General features: G+C 37.3%; 1 protein-coding gene across 14 annotated transcripts in view; it reads right to left on the bottom strand.

Moving 5' to 3' along the window:
• LOC126369484 (uncharacterized) overlaps nt 1-14,540 on the bottom strand; it is a 156,668-nt gene that overhangs the window by 28,884 nt on the left and 113,244 nt on the right. For 13 of the 14 annotated variants that reach the window (XM_050013910.1, XM_050013912.1, XM_050013911.1 and 10 more), the window contains 7 exons: nt 8,568-8,773; nt 6,485-6,641; nt 4,082-4,177; nt 3,025-3,173; nt 1,414-1,480; nt 1,243-1,278; nt 407-626 (listed from right to left, as the gene is read on the bottom strand). In XM_050013910.1, the coding sequence (XP_049869867.1) occupies nt 407-626; nt 1,243-1,278; nt 1,414-1,480; nt 3,025-3,173; nt 4,082-4,177; nt 6,485-6,641; nt 8,568-8,773 (931 nt within the window). The remainder of the gene's footprint in view (nt 1-406; nt 627-1,242; nt 1,279-1,413; nt 1,481-3,024; nt 3,174-4,081; nt 4,178-6,484; nt 6,642-8,567; nt 8,774-14,540) is intronic. The other variant, XM_050013904.1, reaches the window with a different exon arrangement.

Here is a 14,540-nt window from a genome sequence, read left to right as displayed (position 1 = left end):
ATATTATTACAGACCCTATGAAAGTGCGGTAAACGCTAGAAAGATGCGTGCATTAATAATAAGTTATATTAAGTATAAAATTGACGATCAGTTAGATCAGTAGGCAGTTAAATTACATAATATTTCAAAATAGATAGACAGTAAGGCCCAAGATTCCTTTCATATCTGTTTTGTTTCTCGAGTTATATAAAGCATGTAACTACATAATATATTAATCCTCATTTTGAAATATTGTTTCAGATTCTGCTCAATCATTCCTCATATTTATCTTATAGGCAACATATAACCAAATGAAAGATTTTTTCCCTGAGTCATATCTGCAATCAGTAAACATCCGTTTGTGTTACTGTTAGCAGATGAGTTTGTTAAAGAGAACTTGTTCATATTAGAGATGTAAACAACTTACTTATTACTAGGCAGGTATGGTGAGGTAATGTCAGTTTTCCTGTCCTCCTGAACGGAGGCAGTTCGTCTTCTAGGTCCTGTGGTAACATCACTGTCGTATGCATCACTCCAGGTGCTAGAGCCAAGCCTGCTAAGACCACCCTCCGGCTCGCTGAGGTAGCCTGAACGAGGATCGAAGTAAGCATACTGCGACTTGCTTGTCACCCTCTTCGGCGGTTCACCTAAGTGAGTAAAAAATATAAGCAAGGTGATGTTTATAGAGTACATACATTCAGTGAGGTGGCATGAAACTACCTTTGTAGCTTAGTTAAAATGGTTATTAAAATATTTTATGCACCCATATCTTTTTGAGATTAGATTTTTTAAATAGGTACTTATGTGGTTAAATTGCTAATAATATTAAGTTACTTGTTATATAATGTATATTAGCCCACTACATTTTCTATATTTACTTAATTGACTGTATATGGTGTTCTATTTAATGGTGTTAACAGCATTTGTGATTCAAAATTGGTTTTAATTCCATTTTTTGTTTGACAATAGCAAATTTTTGTATTAAAACACTAGAGGCATTAATATTATTTAGTGGCTAGTTATTGCTAATAAGAATTTTTCGTAGTTTCCATATTTTGCATGTAGTGATTTTTGAAACTCTCACACAAGAAATGGCGATGGCTAGACAAAACTAAAGAAGCAGCAGCACAGTGTATGTACAATGTCAACAAGTTGTGAAAGTAAGCATTTATGTTAGATGTTTGTTTATCTGTTATTTGCTTCGATGTGGAGTTATACAGCCACCGATGCATAGAAAAATTTTGAAAAGACTGCAATAATCACCTCGGCGACTTTTGTACCGAATAGTCACATAATCGTCTGAAAAAGAAAAGTTTTAACAATTTCTGGAGTGAAGAAAATAATACCGGCCCCCTAGTTCAATAAACTATTGGAGAATTTTGGTTTTATAAAGATATCAAAATATACAAAAATATTGGTTGGAAGAATACTCACCGTCGTATTTGTTTTTGTGAATGGTGTCGTACATTTTCTTGTACCACCTTGAAGGGTCTTTCACCTCCTGTAATATAAAATATGAATCTTGTCATATTATACATGAGTAAATAATAAAATTATCAAAAATCCAGAATTCGAAAGGTTCGGTTTGTTTTTGTTTGGTTTTTGCGTTTTTTTTTTTTTTGTTTTGGGTTTCCCCGAAGGGTAAGGCAAAGGGAACTATGCCCATACAGCCATGTCTTACGTATTTTTTTTTTCTTGATGATTAATGAAATGATGAAAGGTGATGAATGATGATGATGAAACCTAAGCCCCCACCCTCGGAGTAGACTCCTACTCCGAACCCCAAACGAATTAACTCAAAAGTCCGCATAAACTTTTGAGTTATGAAGCGGCTTCCCGGCACGAAGCGAAAATAGGCAGATACACTTTGTTCATTGAATACTCCAATATAATAACACTCGCGAATGTCTTCTGACTAACTTAATGCGATCATTAACCACAAAACACCACTTCGTATTAATTATTTAGATTACTCAATGAAGAAAGCAACTGTCCCGTTCCCGTTTCCCGCCGAAAAGCCTTGGTTTTTGCCTCAGGTTTTTGCGGTTTTTGTAAATCGATTGAATGTCACTGTCATTTTTTTTTTGTTTTCCCCGAAGTGTAAGGCAAAGGGAACTATGCCCATACAGCCATGTCTTACGTATTTTTTTTCTTGATGATTGATGAAATTATGATGAAAGGTGATGATGATGAAACCTAAGCCGCCACCTTCGGAGTAGACTCCTACTCCGAACCCCAAACGAATTAACTCAAAAGTCCGCATAAACTTTCGAGTTATGAAGCGGCTTCTTGGCACGAAGCGAAAATAGGCAGATACACTTTGTTTATTGAATACTCCGATATAATAACACTCGCGAATGTCTTCCGACTAAATTAATGCGATCATTAACCACAAAACACCACTTCGTATTAATTATTTAGATTATTCAATGAAGAAAGCAACTGTCCCGTTTCCGTTTCCCGCCAAAAAGCCCATTTTTGTTTGGTTGGTTTTCCCCGAAGGGCAAAGCAAAGGGAACTATGCCCATACAGCCATATATATTATTATGTATTTTTTTTCTTCATCATGATTAATGAAATAATGAAAGGTGATGACGTTGAATGATGAAACCAAGCCCTCACCCTCGGAGCAGACTCCTACTTCGAACCCCAAACGAATTAATTCAGAAGTCCGCATTAACTTCCGAGTTATGAAGCGGCTTCTTGGCACGAAGTGAAAAGATAGGTACATTTTACAGAAAGCAACCATGTAAACATCCCTGTTGCTTTTTTTGTAGGTAATTGTTTTGTGAAAATTTTAAAGGATGTTTTTGTGTGTAGCGTCCTTTACAATAAACTATTTCAAATTCTATTTATGTTGTTCACGTTCCCGCCAACAAAGACCTTGTTATTTAACGTACGTTAGTTTAGCTTAAGTTTTAACATTATAATAAAATGATAGAAAACTATTACGCTGCTACAGTGCGAGAATAGCATTAAAGCACATTATTTAAATACCTACCAACTTATATAGGTAATAAAATAAAAAATAAAAACAAATCTTACAGATCTAAGTGCTACTGGCATGCCTTCTTTGGTTGTGGGTCCTATTCCTTCTACTTTTCTGTGGGCATCCGCCATTTTACGGGTGCCACGTTCGTAATCGCTTCGGTCGGCCTCTCCTTCGCTCGCGTATTCCTTGCGTAATGCATGCACTGAAATTAAAAAAAAAGTAAGGCGTCAATAAATAATAGGTAGATACTATGGTCAAATATTATAGTCTCCATCGTAAAACCACCATTTAGCCATCTTAGTAGTCATCATGTGTTATGTTGAGCATAGGTACCTACAGTATATTACACACATTTTTTATCTAGGTAAGAGACCCCCGTATTACAGGTACCTACTTTTATTAATTTAGAACGATGATAATTTAAATTTAAAGGTAGATATCCACTTACATCATAATTATATCATCATAATTCATAAATTAGTACTCAGAAAACTCATGGCAAGCAACAAAGGTATTTTTAAGGAGAAATTGCGTTACGTTTATTAACTTTTACCTTAGGTACCTTTGGTCGGAAACTCGAGGTTGGAAATAATTGATACCATACTTAAACGGTCGTAGTAATCCCTAATGGGATGGGTAGAGCCGCAAGTTATTGGAAGATAACTTGCAGCTACTTTTGACACGATGTCCTAATAGGGTGACAGAATCAACCTATCAACCGACAGACATAGACCGATAAGCTGATAGACAGAGTATCAACCTATCGCCTAATAGTCTACCATCATAGAAAGACTACAACCTCTCTTTTTGATTTTTACAGCATGCTAGGGGAGGTAAACAGCTGAATATGTTTATATTTTCGCTCCCAGCCCAGAGAAAATTAAAATGAACACGTTGCATTGCTGTAAGGTAGAGCTGGTAGAGATATTTATCCCTGAGGACAACACTCCGTAGTATCTCTATCTTACCAACGCAACGAAGCGTCTCGAAAAGTTATAGTATCAATGTTAGCGGTTGCCCAAATCTGAACGTTTGCAACTTGGCTATAGAATAAAGAATAAAACAAATACTCTAGCATAAAAGTAAGTATGTTTGATAGGAATTGCTTACCAGGATCTCCTCTGGGCGGCGAAGGTCGGTCGCGTGGCAGACGAGCTCCGTCTCTCTCTTGCTGCAGGTAGTTGGCACCTCGAGGAATCTGCCCCTCTGGAAATTAGTTTGATGAATATAATAGGTAGGTAGCCTAGATAGAAAATTGATAACTTCGGCGCGGGATGATATGATGGGATAATCCATATCCGACTTGTGCTGAGTGAGGCCCTTTTATCTCAGGACGTCCACCACCGCCTTATGATCATTATAACTCCTATGATTTTGTAATTGTTTTGTGAAAAATTTCAAGTTTAGTGTTGTTATTGTTTTGTCTTTGTATGTGGCGTCCTTTTATAATAAACAATTTCTTTCTTTCTTATTACCGGTTTCCTCAGCCATCAAGTTCGAGTCGTGTCAGTGGAAAACTGTTCTATATAAAAGGAATTTGGTCTACTGGAATCTTTTACTATATAAAATACAATTAAAAGCAACTGTTCTGAAATTGAACGAAAAAGAATTTCCTAAGTTATTCGGACTGGGGAAGAGAAGAAGTTATCGGTTTTTGGATATTTCTTAAACGAGGGGTGCAATTCTCCAGTGCGTAGACACCTAAACCAATTAATGGAAGTTTCCGGCAATTAGCCGTCATTCCGGGAGAATGCCTGCGGAATAAATTACAAACTTGTCCGGTTTAGGGACTTTCTTCAAATTTTGTGAGACTAATGGTAACTGGTATTACGCCAACGCCAAACGATTAAGATAATCACATACATATAGGTTATCTAGTCATGGTGGGTGCGAAACGTGTGAATACCAGTTAATGTGATTCCAACGCCGCTGCCGATTAAGATAGCAATGTGAGGAATCACATTATGAATGCTAAACAAATGAAAAGTAGGCGCAAATTAAGATTCAGCAAAGGTAAATGCTACAACCAAGATGTGAAGGGAAATCATCGAGGTTTTGACATTTATTAGGCTAGAGGCAACAAATGTTGTATTTGATGTTTATATGGTCGATTTATAAATCTCAACCGCGTGATTTTAGGCCTTTACGATATTTCTTTATGAAATATACGACAGGATAGGTATCCGATGTAATTTTTAAGGGTATTTTGTTTGTTTCTATTCCAATCGTATGCAGAATGCAGGCACGGACGTGAGATCGGACGGACGAATGATCGATTTAAATTTTAAACGAGCCAAACTTCGTTGGAATTCTTGCAGTGGCGAGCTCGATGTGGCCAATTGCAAGCTCAGGATAGATTGATTTATTCAATGGAATTGTTTTCCGGAATCTGTTTGCTTTAGCTATTTCGCTTCCATCTTTTAACAAATCGATACACAATAAACTAAACTTATTTCTTTGTAAAGTAACCTAGTTGTGCCGCGTTATAGAAGAGCAATTGTTTAGATAACTTATAGAGGGCCCGTCTGATAAAGAAAGTTCGTCGAGCGAAACAGTGAAATTGACAATTTATTATGAAAAATTAGGTTTATGTGTTATGTTTAATCCAATCTCCAGTCCATTGTAGTTAGATGAATACCTAGCTAATTTGTGTGGATATTAGATTATACTGTAGTAAGTAATCGAAAGATTTCTATACATAGGTCTAGGTATACATACCTATGTAGGAAAGTAAGAATGCTATGTAAGGATAATGAATGGGAATTTGATTGTTTATGGTATGAAAGGAGGATGGTTAATGAATGGGACGTAGTGAGTTTTTAAAAGTAAGAAAGGAGAGTCTTTGGTGCTATGTCGGACGGGAGGGATGATTTCGGTTTTAATATAAGGTGTGTGTGTATAAAAAGGAATAAAGACATTTAAAAAATATCCGAGTTATTTCATTATCCCACACATATGTGGTGGGTTATATTATAATATTATGGGCAAAAAAGTAGCTAAGTACTTAGTGTAAATACTCTCAAACATTAGTAAGTATGCATATGTGAAAAATACAATATCAGAGTGGGTCGAATTAATTAGCGGGATACGAGGATATTAGCAAGGAAGAGGCTTATCCTTCGGTGGGCAATTAAAAGCTTATGCTAATGGTATGATAATCACGGATTTCGAAAAACCAGGAGCTACGTACAGACACACTGAAATATTTCTGAATAGTGAAAATTTCGAGTTTGAGCTACAGTTTATTCCATGTATGAAATTAGTTAATTCGAAAATGCATGACCAATTAGTTAATTGGTACCTTAGTTAGGTAGCTTTTGGAAATGGGTTTATTTCTGATGAAAGTAATTAAGATCCTCAGAGATTAGAAACGATCCACAGAGAGAGATGAAAATAAGTATTTTTCATTAAATATAATCGAGATATTGACAATTCGGACGCTAAAACTTCGTTTATTCTTTTTAGATTGGGAACTTTTCGAGGCAAACAAAAAATATATTTTGTAAATGTTACCTCTGGCCTTCTGCAGCAAGGTCACGGTAGGATTCTGCGCTCTAGGTAGTCTGGTATTGGACCCGAGAGAGTGGAGTCCAGTAGCCGGTGCGCTCAGGGAAGTGCGCAGGCGACCCTCGCTTTCAGATCCGCTCGTGCACCCGTTCTGTTCTGAACTCTGGAAGTATAGTTAATTTGCTCATGAAGTCATAAGTGTCAGTTGAGTGATGTGTGCTGAAAGCTGGTACACTTATAGGTAAAAGGGCCGAATATTGGGTTCCTATGCGCCCAACGATAACGGTGTATGCCCCTGCAAATTATCGAGATAGGTATAAATTTTAGTCTAGAAAGAAACTCGACGACGACGGATTATACACTTTTTAGATTAAAACATGCAAGTTGATGTTACGTAGTTACCTAATTGGTGGTCATTTTTATAGATATTATTATCATAAACAAATACATAAATAAAATCACGCCTATTTCCCACGAGGGTAAGCATAGACTACGGAAATTCTATTTGCTTCGATCCTGAACATACTTCTCTGCCTTCCTTCACGTTCAGCAATTTGACAACCTAGTCAAAAACAAAATTCTTTGTTGTATGTATGGAAATACTGTCTTGTGAAGTCATCAATGAAAAAGGTCAAATGTCGTACTTATTGTTACTTAATTCGTAATTAAATTTCGAAAATAAGTCGAAAAGTAAAATGAGTTTATTTTTTAATCATCGTTGACTCGTTGCTATTTCTAGATTAGCATTTTATAATTTATTTTAACCCTAGACGACAGAAGAGGTTTAGAATCTTAAGTATTTCTGCAGTAAAAATCTTCTTAACGATCCCTTTCAAACTGCTATATACCGCAGAGAACTCGTTCAGACTATTTGTTCACTACTTCTGCGGGACAATAGGAAGTTTTCCGCTTTCCGAACTCTGACGGTCCCGTTTCCGCGTCAAGAGCCCATCAGCCCCTCACATAGGTACGGTTAAGCTCAACGGGCATCTACTTACATTGCACACAACCTGATACATATATAACTGAACCTATGAATAGTTAATAAGTTTAATATCGTTATGCATCATTGCATATACATAAAATTAACCGTTGTTTTCTTTCTCAGACATGTTTTTAAAAAAATGTTTTCGCCCAGATCTATACGTATACGTTGTTGAAATATTAATAAAAGAACCAACTTTAAGGTCGTTTTCAATATTTCTTGAAGATGTTATCAAACTTTAAGAGTTTTTCCTTTGATATTACTTTGCTGTTTGCAGCCTACAATTTTGTAAACTTTGTAAGATGAAAATAGAATGTTATGGTGTCGTCGTAAGATTATACATATTATCATCAAGGTGTTTGAATATAGAGCAGGTGAGCATTTCAGGTTGTTATTATAGAGATTGCGAAAATAAAGTTATCTTAAACATGACATTTTCGTGCAGCCGTGGTCATTTGTTTCAAAAATGGAAAATGTTAAGTATTATCCATAGAGCAACACGGACCTCTGAGCTCTAAGGTAGTGTTGCTCTATTGTTGCGAAATTAACAAAACATTATTCACACGCATGTTCGGAATTTGTTCTGTTGTCTGAAACACAGTAATAATAAGAATTTGTTTTACGTAGCAGGTGTACTTGTTTAATAATAAAAATTGGTGTGTCGTATTCGTAGGAAGGTAGGGTCCATAACGTCTCCTTATAGTGAAAACGAAAAATCACATGTCATTTTTGGACACAAAACCTCGCATTATACACATTAGTTTCAATCCAGGTAAAAGTTCGATACTTTTTATTCGGAAAAATCTATTGAAATTATATGAAAGAAGTGAAGGTTACCTATGTTGACGCAAATCTTAAGTACTTACCTATTAGAATACCTGCCTAAAGAATGAGATTTTTCAAAAGGCGCTTATAAATAGGTATCGATTTGTCTAGTAGCGAGGATAAGTAAGTAGGTTACTACTTACCTATGACTAATGACTTCTTCTATGTATCCAGATTTATTTGAATATGGGCTACCCCTTTTCGTTGGTTGGGTGGACGCTTATGGCTTTGTATTGGTACGTGCGGTTCACGTAACTAAAAACTTAACAATATACTTACACCAAATTTACGGCGGGCGGGTGGCGTCTCTTCGAAATGTACGGGGCGGAAGTTCTTGCGCGGGCCTTGGGGCGAAGGCCCAGCGCTTCCTGGTGACCAGATAGGAGGCGGCGGTGGCGGCGGAGGAGCTCCGGGGCTCCGCTCGGCCGGCGCCGGCGCGGGCGCGGGAGCAGGCGGCGGCGTCGGCGCACCAGGCCTCCACACCGCTGGAAAATAACATTTTTACTATTATTTTTCTTTTATGTTCTACTATAAGTAAAGGTGGAACCTTAGTATCTAGTCTATAAAGCAATATTAAATCATTTACATAGATGATATTTTTCTTCCTACCCGAACTTTCTCTTTCAATTTAGATAAAAAGTAGGTACTATATCTAATACTGGATTATAGACATTTGTTCGGCCATCTGTGGCAAATCAAACATAAGTAATGATATAATAAAAGAAAGCACAATAGGTACTTACCTACCTAAGTACTTCAACAATAAATCATCTCCCTAACGTTATCCCGTTTTCACAGGGTCCGCTTACCTAATTATTCCTTATTCTATGCCTGAAGATTTGACAGGTCCGATTTTTTACGGAAGCGACTGCCTGTCTGACTTTCCAATCCGCGAAGGGAAAACCAGCCCAATACAGTTTAGGCCACATGTATGTGGGTTTCCTCACGATGTTTTCCTTCACCGCTGAGCACGTGATAATACTTTATACAACACACACACAGACACACACACACACACACACACACACACACACACATTTACATTTATACTTCAACAATAAATAATTTGCCTATAAAAATAAAATGGGTACCTATACCTAAATAAGAAAATGAATACAGAAGCATCAGCCCCGAATAAAAAGGGTTAGGGGACATCTCGTCCCAGTCTTAAACTGGGCCCAGGGACGAGTTTGGTGGTCCTTCTAAAATCTTTACAGAAAGATTCTAGTTATTACTTCGGCAAATTACAGAATGACGGATATATTACCAAAAAAACCTAGGAAACCGTCAGATCACAAAAACGTCTCAAAAGGATTCTCCAAGAACTGATTGATAATAAAATAAGTGTAGGTCATTGCATTGAGAAATTAACACATTAAGATTAGTTGTAATACCTGTATGAAGTGATTAAATACGTTCGAATTTACTTATTTACTTTTTTAGTTTATTACTTATTACTTATTTATTTATTACTTATTTAGTTTCCACAAAAATATATTATATTAACAAATGTACCTACCTACACTTGTGTCTTATTTCCCATTGTTCGAGGCAGCATCACGTAGGGCCCAAAAAACCCCTACAAAATAATCAATGGTGTAATCGTCCCAACAACTGAATCATAGTGGGCCCAGTTACCCACTATCAAATTAGAAAAGAGCAAACTCGTCCCTGGGCCCAGTTTAAGACTGGGACGAGATGTCCCCTAACCCGAATAAAATATCGGCTGTCAACACCTGAAACCTGACACTCGGATTTAATTTGGACTCGTGTAGAGTGCACTTTACGATCCGCAGTAAATCAACGCGTGGAATCGGGCCGTGTTTACTATGTCGTTTTGCACAAATTGGGTTAGCGGTTAGTGGCAGGCAGGGCTAGGGCGTCAGGGCGCGCCTCCGACGTAATCGCTTAGCCTATTAAGTCGTGATGTGATCACACCCCTATATGAATCTCCACATATTTACCTTCACTCGCGCCGAGTACACATTCCCGTTTAATTTGGATAGAGACGTTTTATGTTGTTGATATAGTCGCAGCGCGAATTATTGGATTAGTTCGCGATCCGATAGTCTGTGTATCGTACGTGTGCGAACGAGGATGTTCATGCCTCGTTTGATGTGAGTAGGTAGCCTACCTAAGAGCTGAAGATGATTTTCCATAACCATAACGTATTTACTCAAATAAACGTTTAATGTAATTATATTACCGAATGAAAGCAACAATGCATGTAGGTAGGTATATATAAAAACACAATTTTATTCGCGCAGATATAAATATCCATTACGAGATCACGATGTACGTTTTAAATTTCAGCCTGTACAAGCCGTGGGGATTAAATCGAATCGAGATAATTGGTTATTTATCTAAAAAGCCTGCGAGCATGTACCGATATCAAAGTGGGTGAGAGAATACGAATAAATTAAAAGTGAGCTAAAAGCGAATTCAATTAAGGCGCGACTGGAAGATCCTCTATTTACGTGATGTGAGTTGATGTTAAGGCCCTATTACATTACGCGATTCATCGCCCGCGTTGGGATCGGTCGGTGTAATACACTAGGTGGAAGGGGCCACGATTTCGCCATACATTTAAATGCCTAACCCGACGCATCGGGGCTGATGAATTGCGGAATGTAACAGTGCCTTTATATTATCTACTGCCGGGTCTGCACGACAAACGCGCCGCACGCAGCGCGAATAATATCGAGCGCTTGGATCAATAAACGATACGAATGCTATCTACGTAGATGGACGTCAAACGGCTATTGGTCGAAGCGCTCAATATAATTCGCGCTGCGTGCGGCGCGTTTGTCGTGCAGGCCCGGCTGGTACTGGCAAAGGTTGGACATGTTTCCGCTTGTGTGCAAGGGATTTGCGAGCTCACATACGAACACTGTTTCCGCAGATAAAAAGTCCAAAAAAGTGGAGATCCGAGGTAACTAGATTCTAGAAAATCGTGCAGCGACAGCTAGGTTACACGTTTGTATTTGTTGTCACATTTTGTTTGCATGTCGCCTCGTGCCGCGCGAATGTACGGTAAGTATTTATGTAATAATTTCCCATTGGGTAGTGTAAAACAGAACGTCTGTACTGTTAGTGATTATATTTCAATATAGCTAATGTTTCACAATGCCTAGCTTCAATGCGCGGTACGAGTTAGATCTGTCAAAGTACTGAAGGCAATGTAGAACATTGTGATGTATCCGAGGTTAGGCCGATCGATTCTGTTCTAACAGTTAGAAAATAGATCACGTCGCACCACAATCCGTCTAAGAGATGTTTTTTTAAGTCATTAGGGATTCTAATCACAAGTTTACCCGTCGCACGCGCTCTCCGTAAACTAATGGCTCTCATTTAATTATGAAACTCAGCCTTGTTGTGTTTGGGATAAGAAAACTGACTCAGCTTTTGGACAAACAACACCATATTAGATTTGGTGGTCTTATCTGCGAAAATTGGAATAGAAATTCTCAGACCCTCTTGCCAAGTAGGTAAAGTAACGTAGACACGCGAGAGTGGACAACGAAAAACAGAAGATCTTTCTTTTAAATATTAGACTTGTCTAAGCATGTGCAACTATCTAGCTTATACCTAGTCTAGAATGGGATCTATCAGACATTTATTCAGCCAGTAGAAACATCGGGAAATTACCTATTCTGGATTCTGTTGCGGATCATATGTCAATCTCATAACAAATTTATCACTGTCATTGTCGATTTTCATACGTTTGTAACTTTGCAAAGCCCCGTTCTGTAAAAGACTAAGTGCAATTCTATACAAAATTGACAATGTTGTCAGCGCGTATGGATGCCGGCAATAAATTTGTAACCCCTATAATATACTCTTTACAACTGTACTTATACATTTTTTGGTAGCAAAACCATGGTGTCCTAGTGAGATCCAATCTGCTATCTGTAGTGATAATTTTAGCCACTTTGTAAGACAAACTAAGTAAAAAAGTAATAACGGCTAAGCACCACATCCTCGGCCACGTCTGTGGACTTCTTCTAACTTTTCTCGTTACCAAGTCTTTCGTCTAGAAGTCTAGTAATTCACGGTACCTATCTAACCAACTGTGACCGGGTTAAGTTCAATGTATGAACTGCAGATTTTGTTATGAAGGACTACCTAAATATTGTAGATACCTATTATTTAGGTATTAAGTATGACATGGTGATATCACCGTACATTACAAAGGTACTATAGTTATTAGGTAAAGATTTGCAATCGAAAATAATGAGTAGGTAAGGTGCAAATAAAATACGTACATAGGTATTCTAAATAGGTATTTCTAAAGAAATTTGTCCATTATGAGAGCCATTTTGTTTAAAACTGTATAATGATATTTCTCATTCGAACACGGAAACCAATAGTGTTGGACAAATTCCTGGTAGAAAAACGTTAAACATTTTGTGCAAAACATGTTTTTCACAGCGATTATAGCAACTCATGCAGTGAGCTGAATTTCCCACCGCGGTCCACTCAATCTAGTTATCGGCATACTCGCCGATATTAAAATCCAATATTTTAAGCCCCCTGCTACCAGAATTGCACTCAATCAAATTAAATTCCAACGCGGTAAAATATAACGGAAGCAAATACAATGTGAAGTGGAGAATTCGTTTAACAACAAATCAATTAAAGCTCTTGTATTGAAAAATACAGGGGGTGAGTACCTAACATCGCAACGAAAACTTTAAGGGATGAATCAGAACATGATTCTGAGTTAATATCGAGTGGAAAAGTATGGAACTGAAATTAAAAAAAAAAGCCCTAAAATTTTTATGAATTTTCCGACATAAAATTCCACTTGATATGGACTCATGGTCTAAAGCATCCTCCTAAGCATTTGTTACGTTGTCATTAACACCCTGTATACAAAAGCGAAAGGTCACTGACAATGTCACTCGTCACGAAATGTCAGAAACTACAAATGCTATAAGTCCCAAATTTTGCATGGGGGTTTCTTTTAGGACGTCGGTGCTCACTAATACGGGATTTTGCGAGATTCATCCCCTAAGGAGGTAAAAAAGAGGTCCAAAATTTTTTGTGTGTTTTCTATAGTTTTAAATTTTAACATTAGGGTTTCATGCGAATGAAGTCGCGGGTAAACGGCTAGTTTAGGGTTGTCTACCCTCCACGTGTGGGTGGTTAAAACGTGGCAGACATATTGTTATTTTCATATAATGACGCTGAATAAAGAAGTAAGTACCTACTTATACCTAATCCGGTATTAAGTAACAAAACGCCGGCAGTAAACAAGTAAAAAATAGGAGAAAAACAAGAAACATTTAGCGAGTTTAGGAGAGATATTAAATTATTGTCTTGGAAATGCTAATAGGGCCATTACTTAAGAGGGAAAAGTGGAAAAATACTGAAGAACAGAGAAACTTAATGAAATGCCTTGACAGTGTGATGGGGTCGTGAGGTACAAACTGGAGTAGAAAGAAGAAAGAAAGAAAGAAAATCATTTATTTTAGAAATAAGTAGGTGGTACACAGAATAGAATAGTGAACAAAATAATGAATTTAAACCTTATCCCTAAAAAGGGACGTGCCCTAACACCTGCACTATTTAAGACCTTTACGAAGCCGTACAATGCCGTAAGCGTGGCCAATTATTGGTCAGCAAAAATTTCGTTTCGATCGCCATCGACTCGCAAAGAAGAAGAAAAGGGACGTCAGATACCTTTATTCGAAATATTTTAAAAGCATTTTTTTGTTACAAAATGTGTTTCAAAATGAGCACAAGTTAATATTGAATAGTCCTAATGTTTAAATAAAAGAGAAAGATCTTTTAAAAAGTTTCATCGCCCACTCTCATCTAGTGCTAAATACTCTACCAACCACTACCTACTTACTACTTGGCAACTTTACCCAAATACCTACTTGAAAGGTATTTTCAAGTTTGCTATTTACTAAATTTACTTAACAGAGTTTATTGAGTAAATATTTGAAAGACGTCTATTCAAATATATGCAAAAACTGCAACTAGGTAATCTCGAATGTGGTATATTTATATCTCTACTGATTTGTTTACCATCATAAATAAACACACTCACTGCATTACGCCTGTATCCCCAAAGGGGTAGTCAGAGGTCTAGAAAACCTACATGACTACTCCTCGCCACCTATTTTTAAGACCCTTGTAAACGTATACCTGATTACAGCATATCATTATATCAGAGGTAGTACGCTCACGAGCATAAATAATAATATGCATACATTTTGTTACCATGTCACATTAACTTTTTTG

The sequence above is a fragment of the Pectinophora gossypiella genome, chromosome 9 (genome assembly GCF_024362695.1).
Source record: "Pectinophora gossypiella chromosome 9, ilPecGoss1.1, whole genome shotgun sequence".
Classification (NCBI taxonomy): domain Eukaryota; kingdom Metazoa; phylum Arthropoda; class Insecta; order Lepidoptera; family Gelechiidae; genus Pectinophora; species Pectinophora gossypiella.
This window is presented reverse-complemented; position numbering and strand designations above follow the sequence as displayed.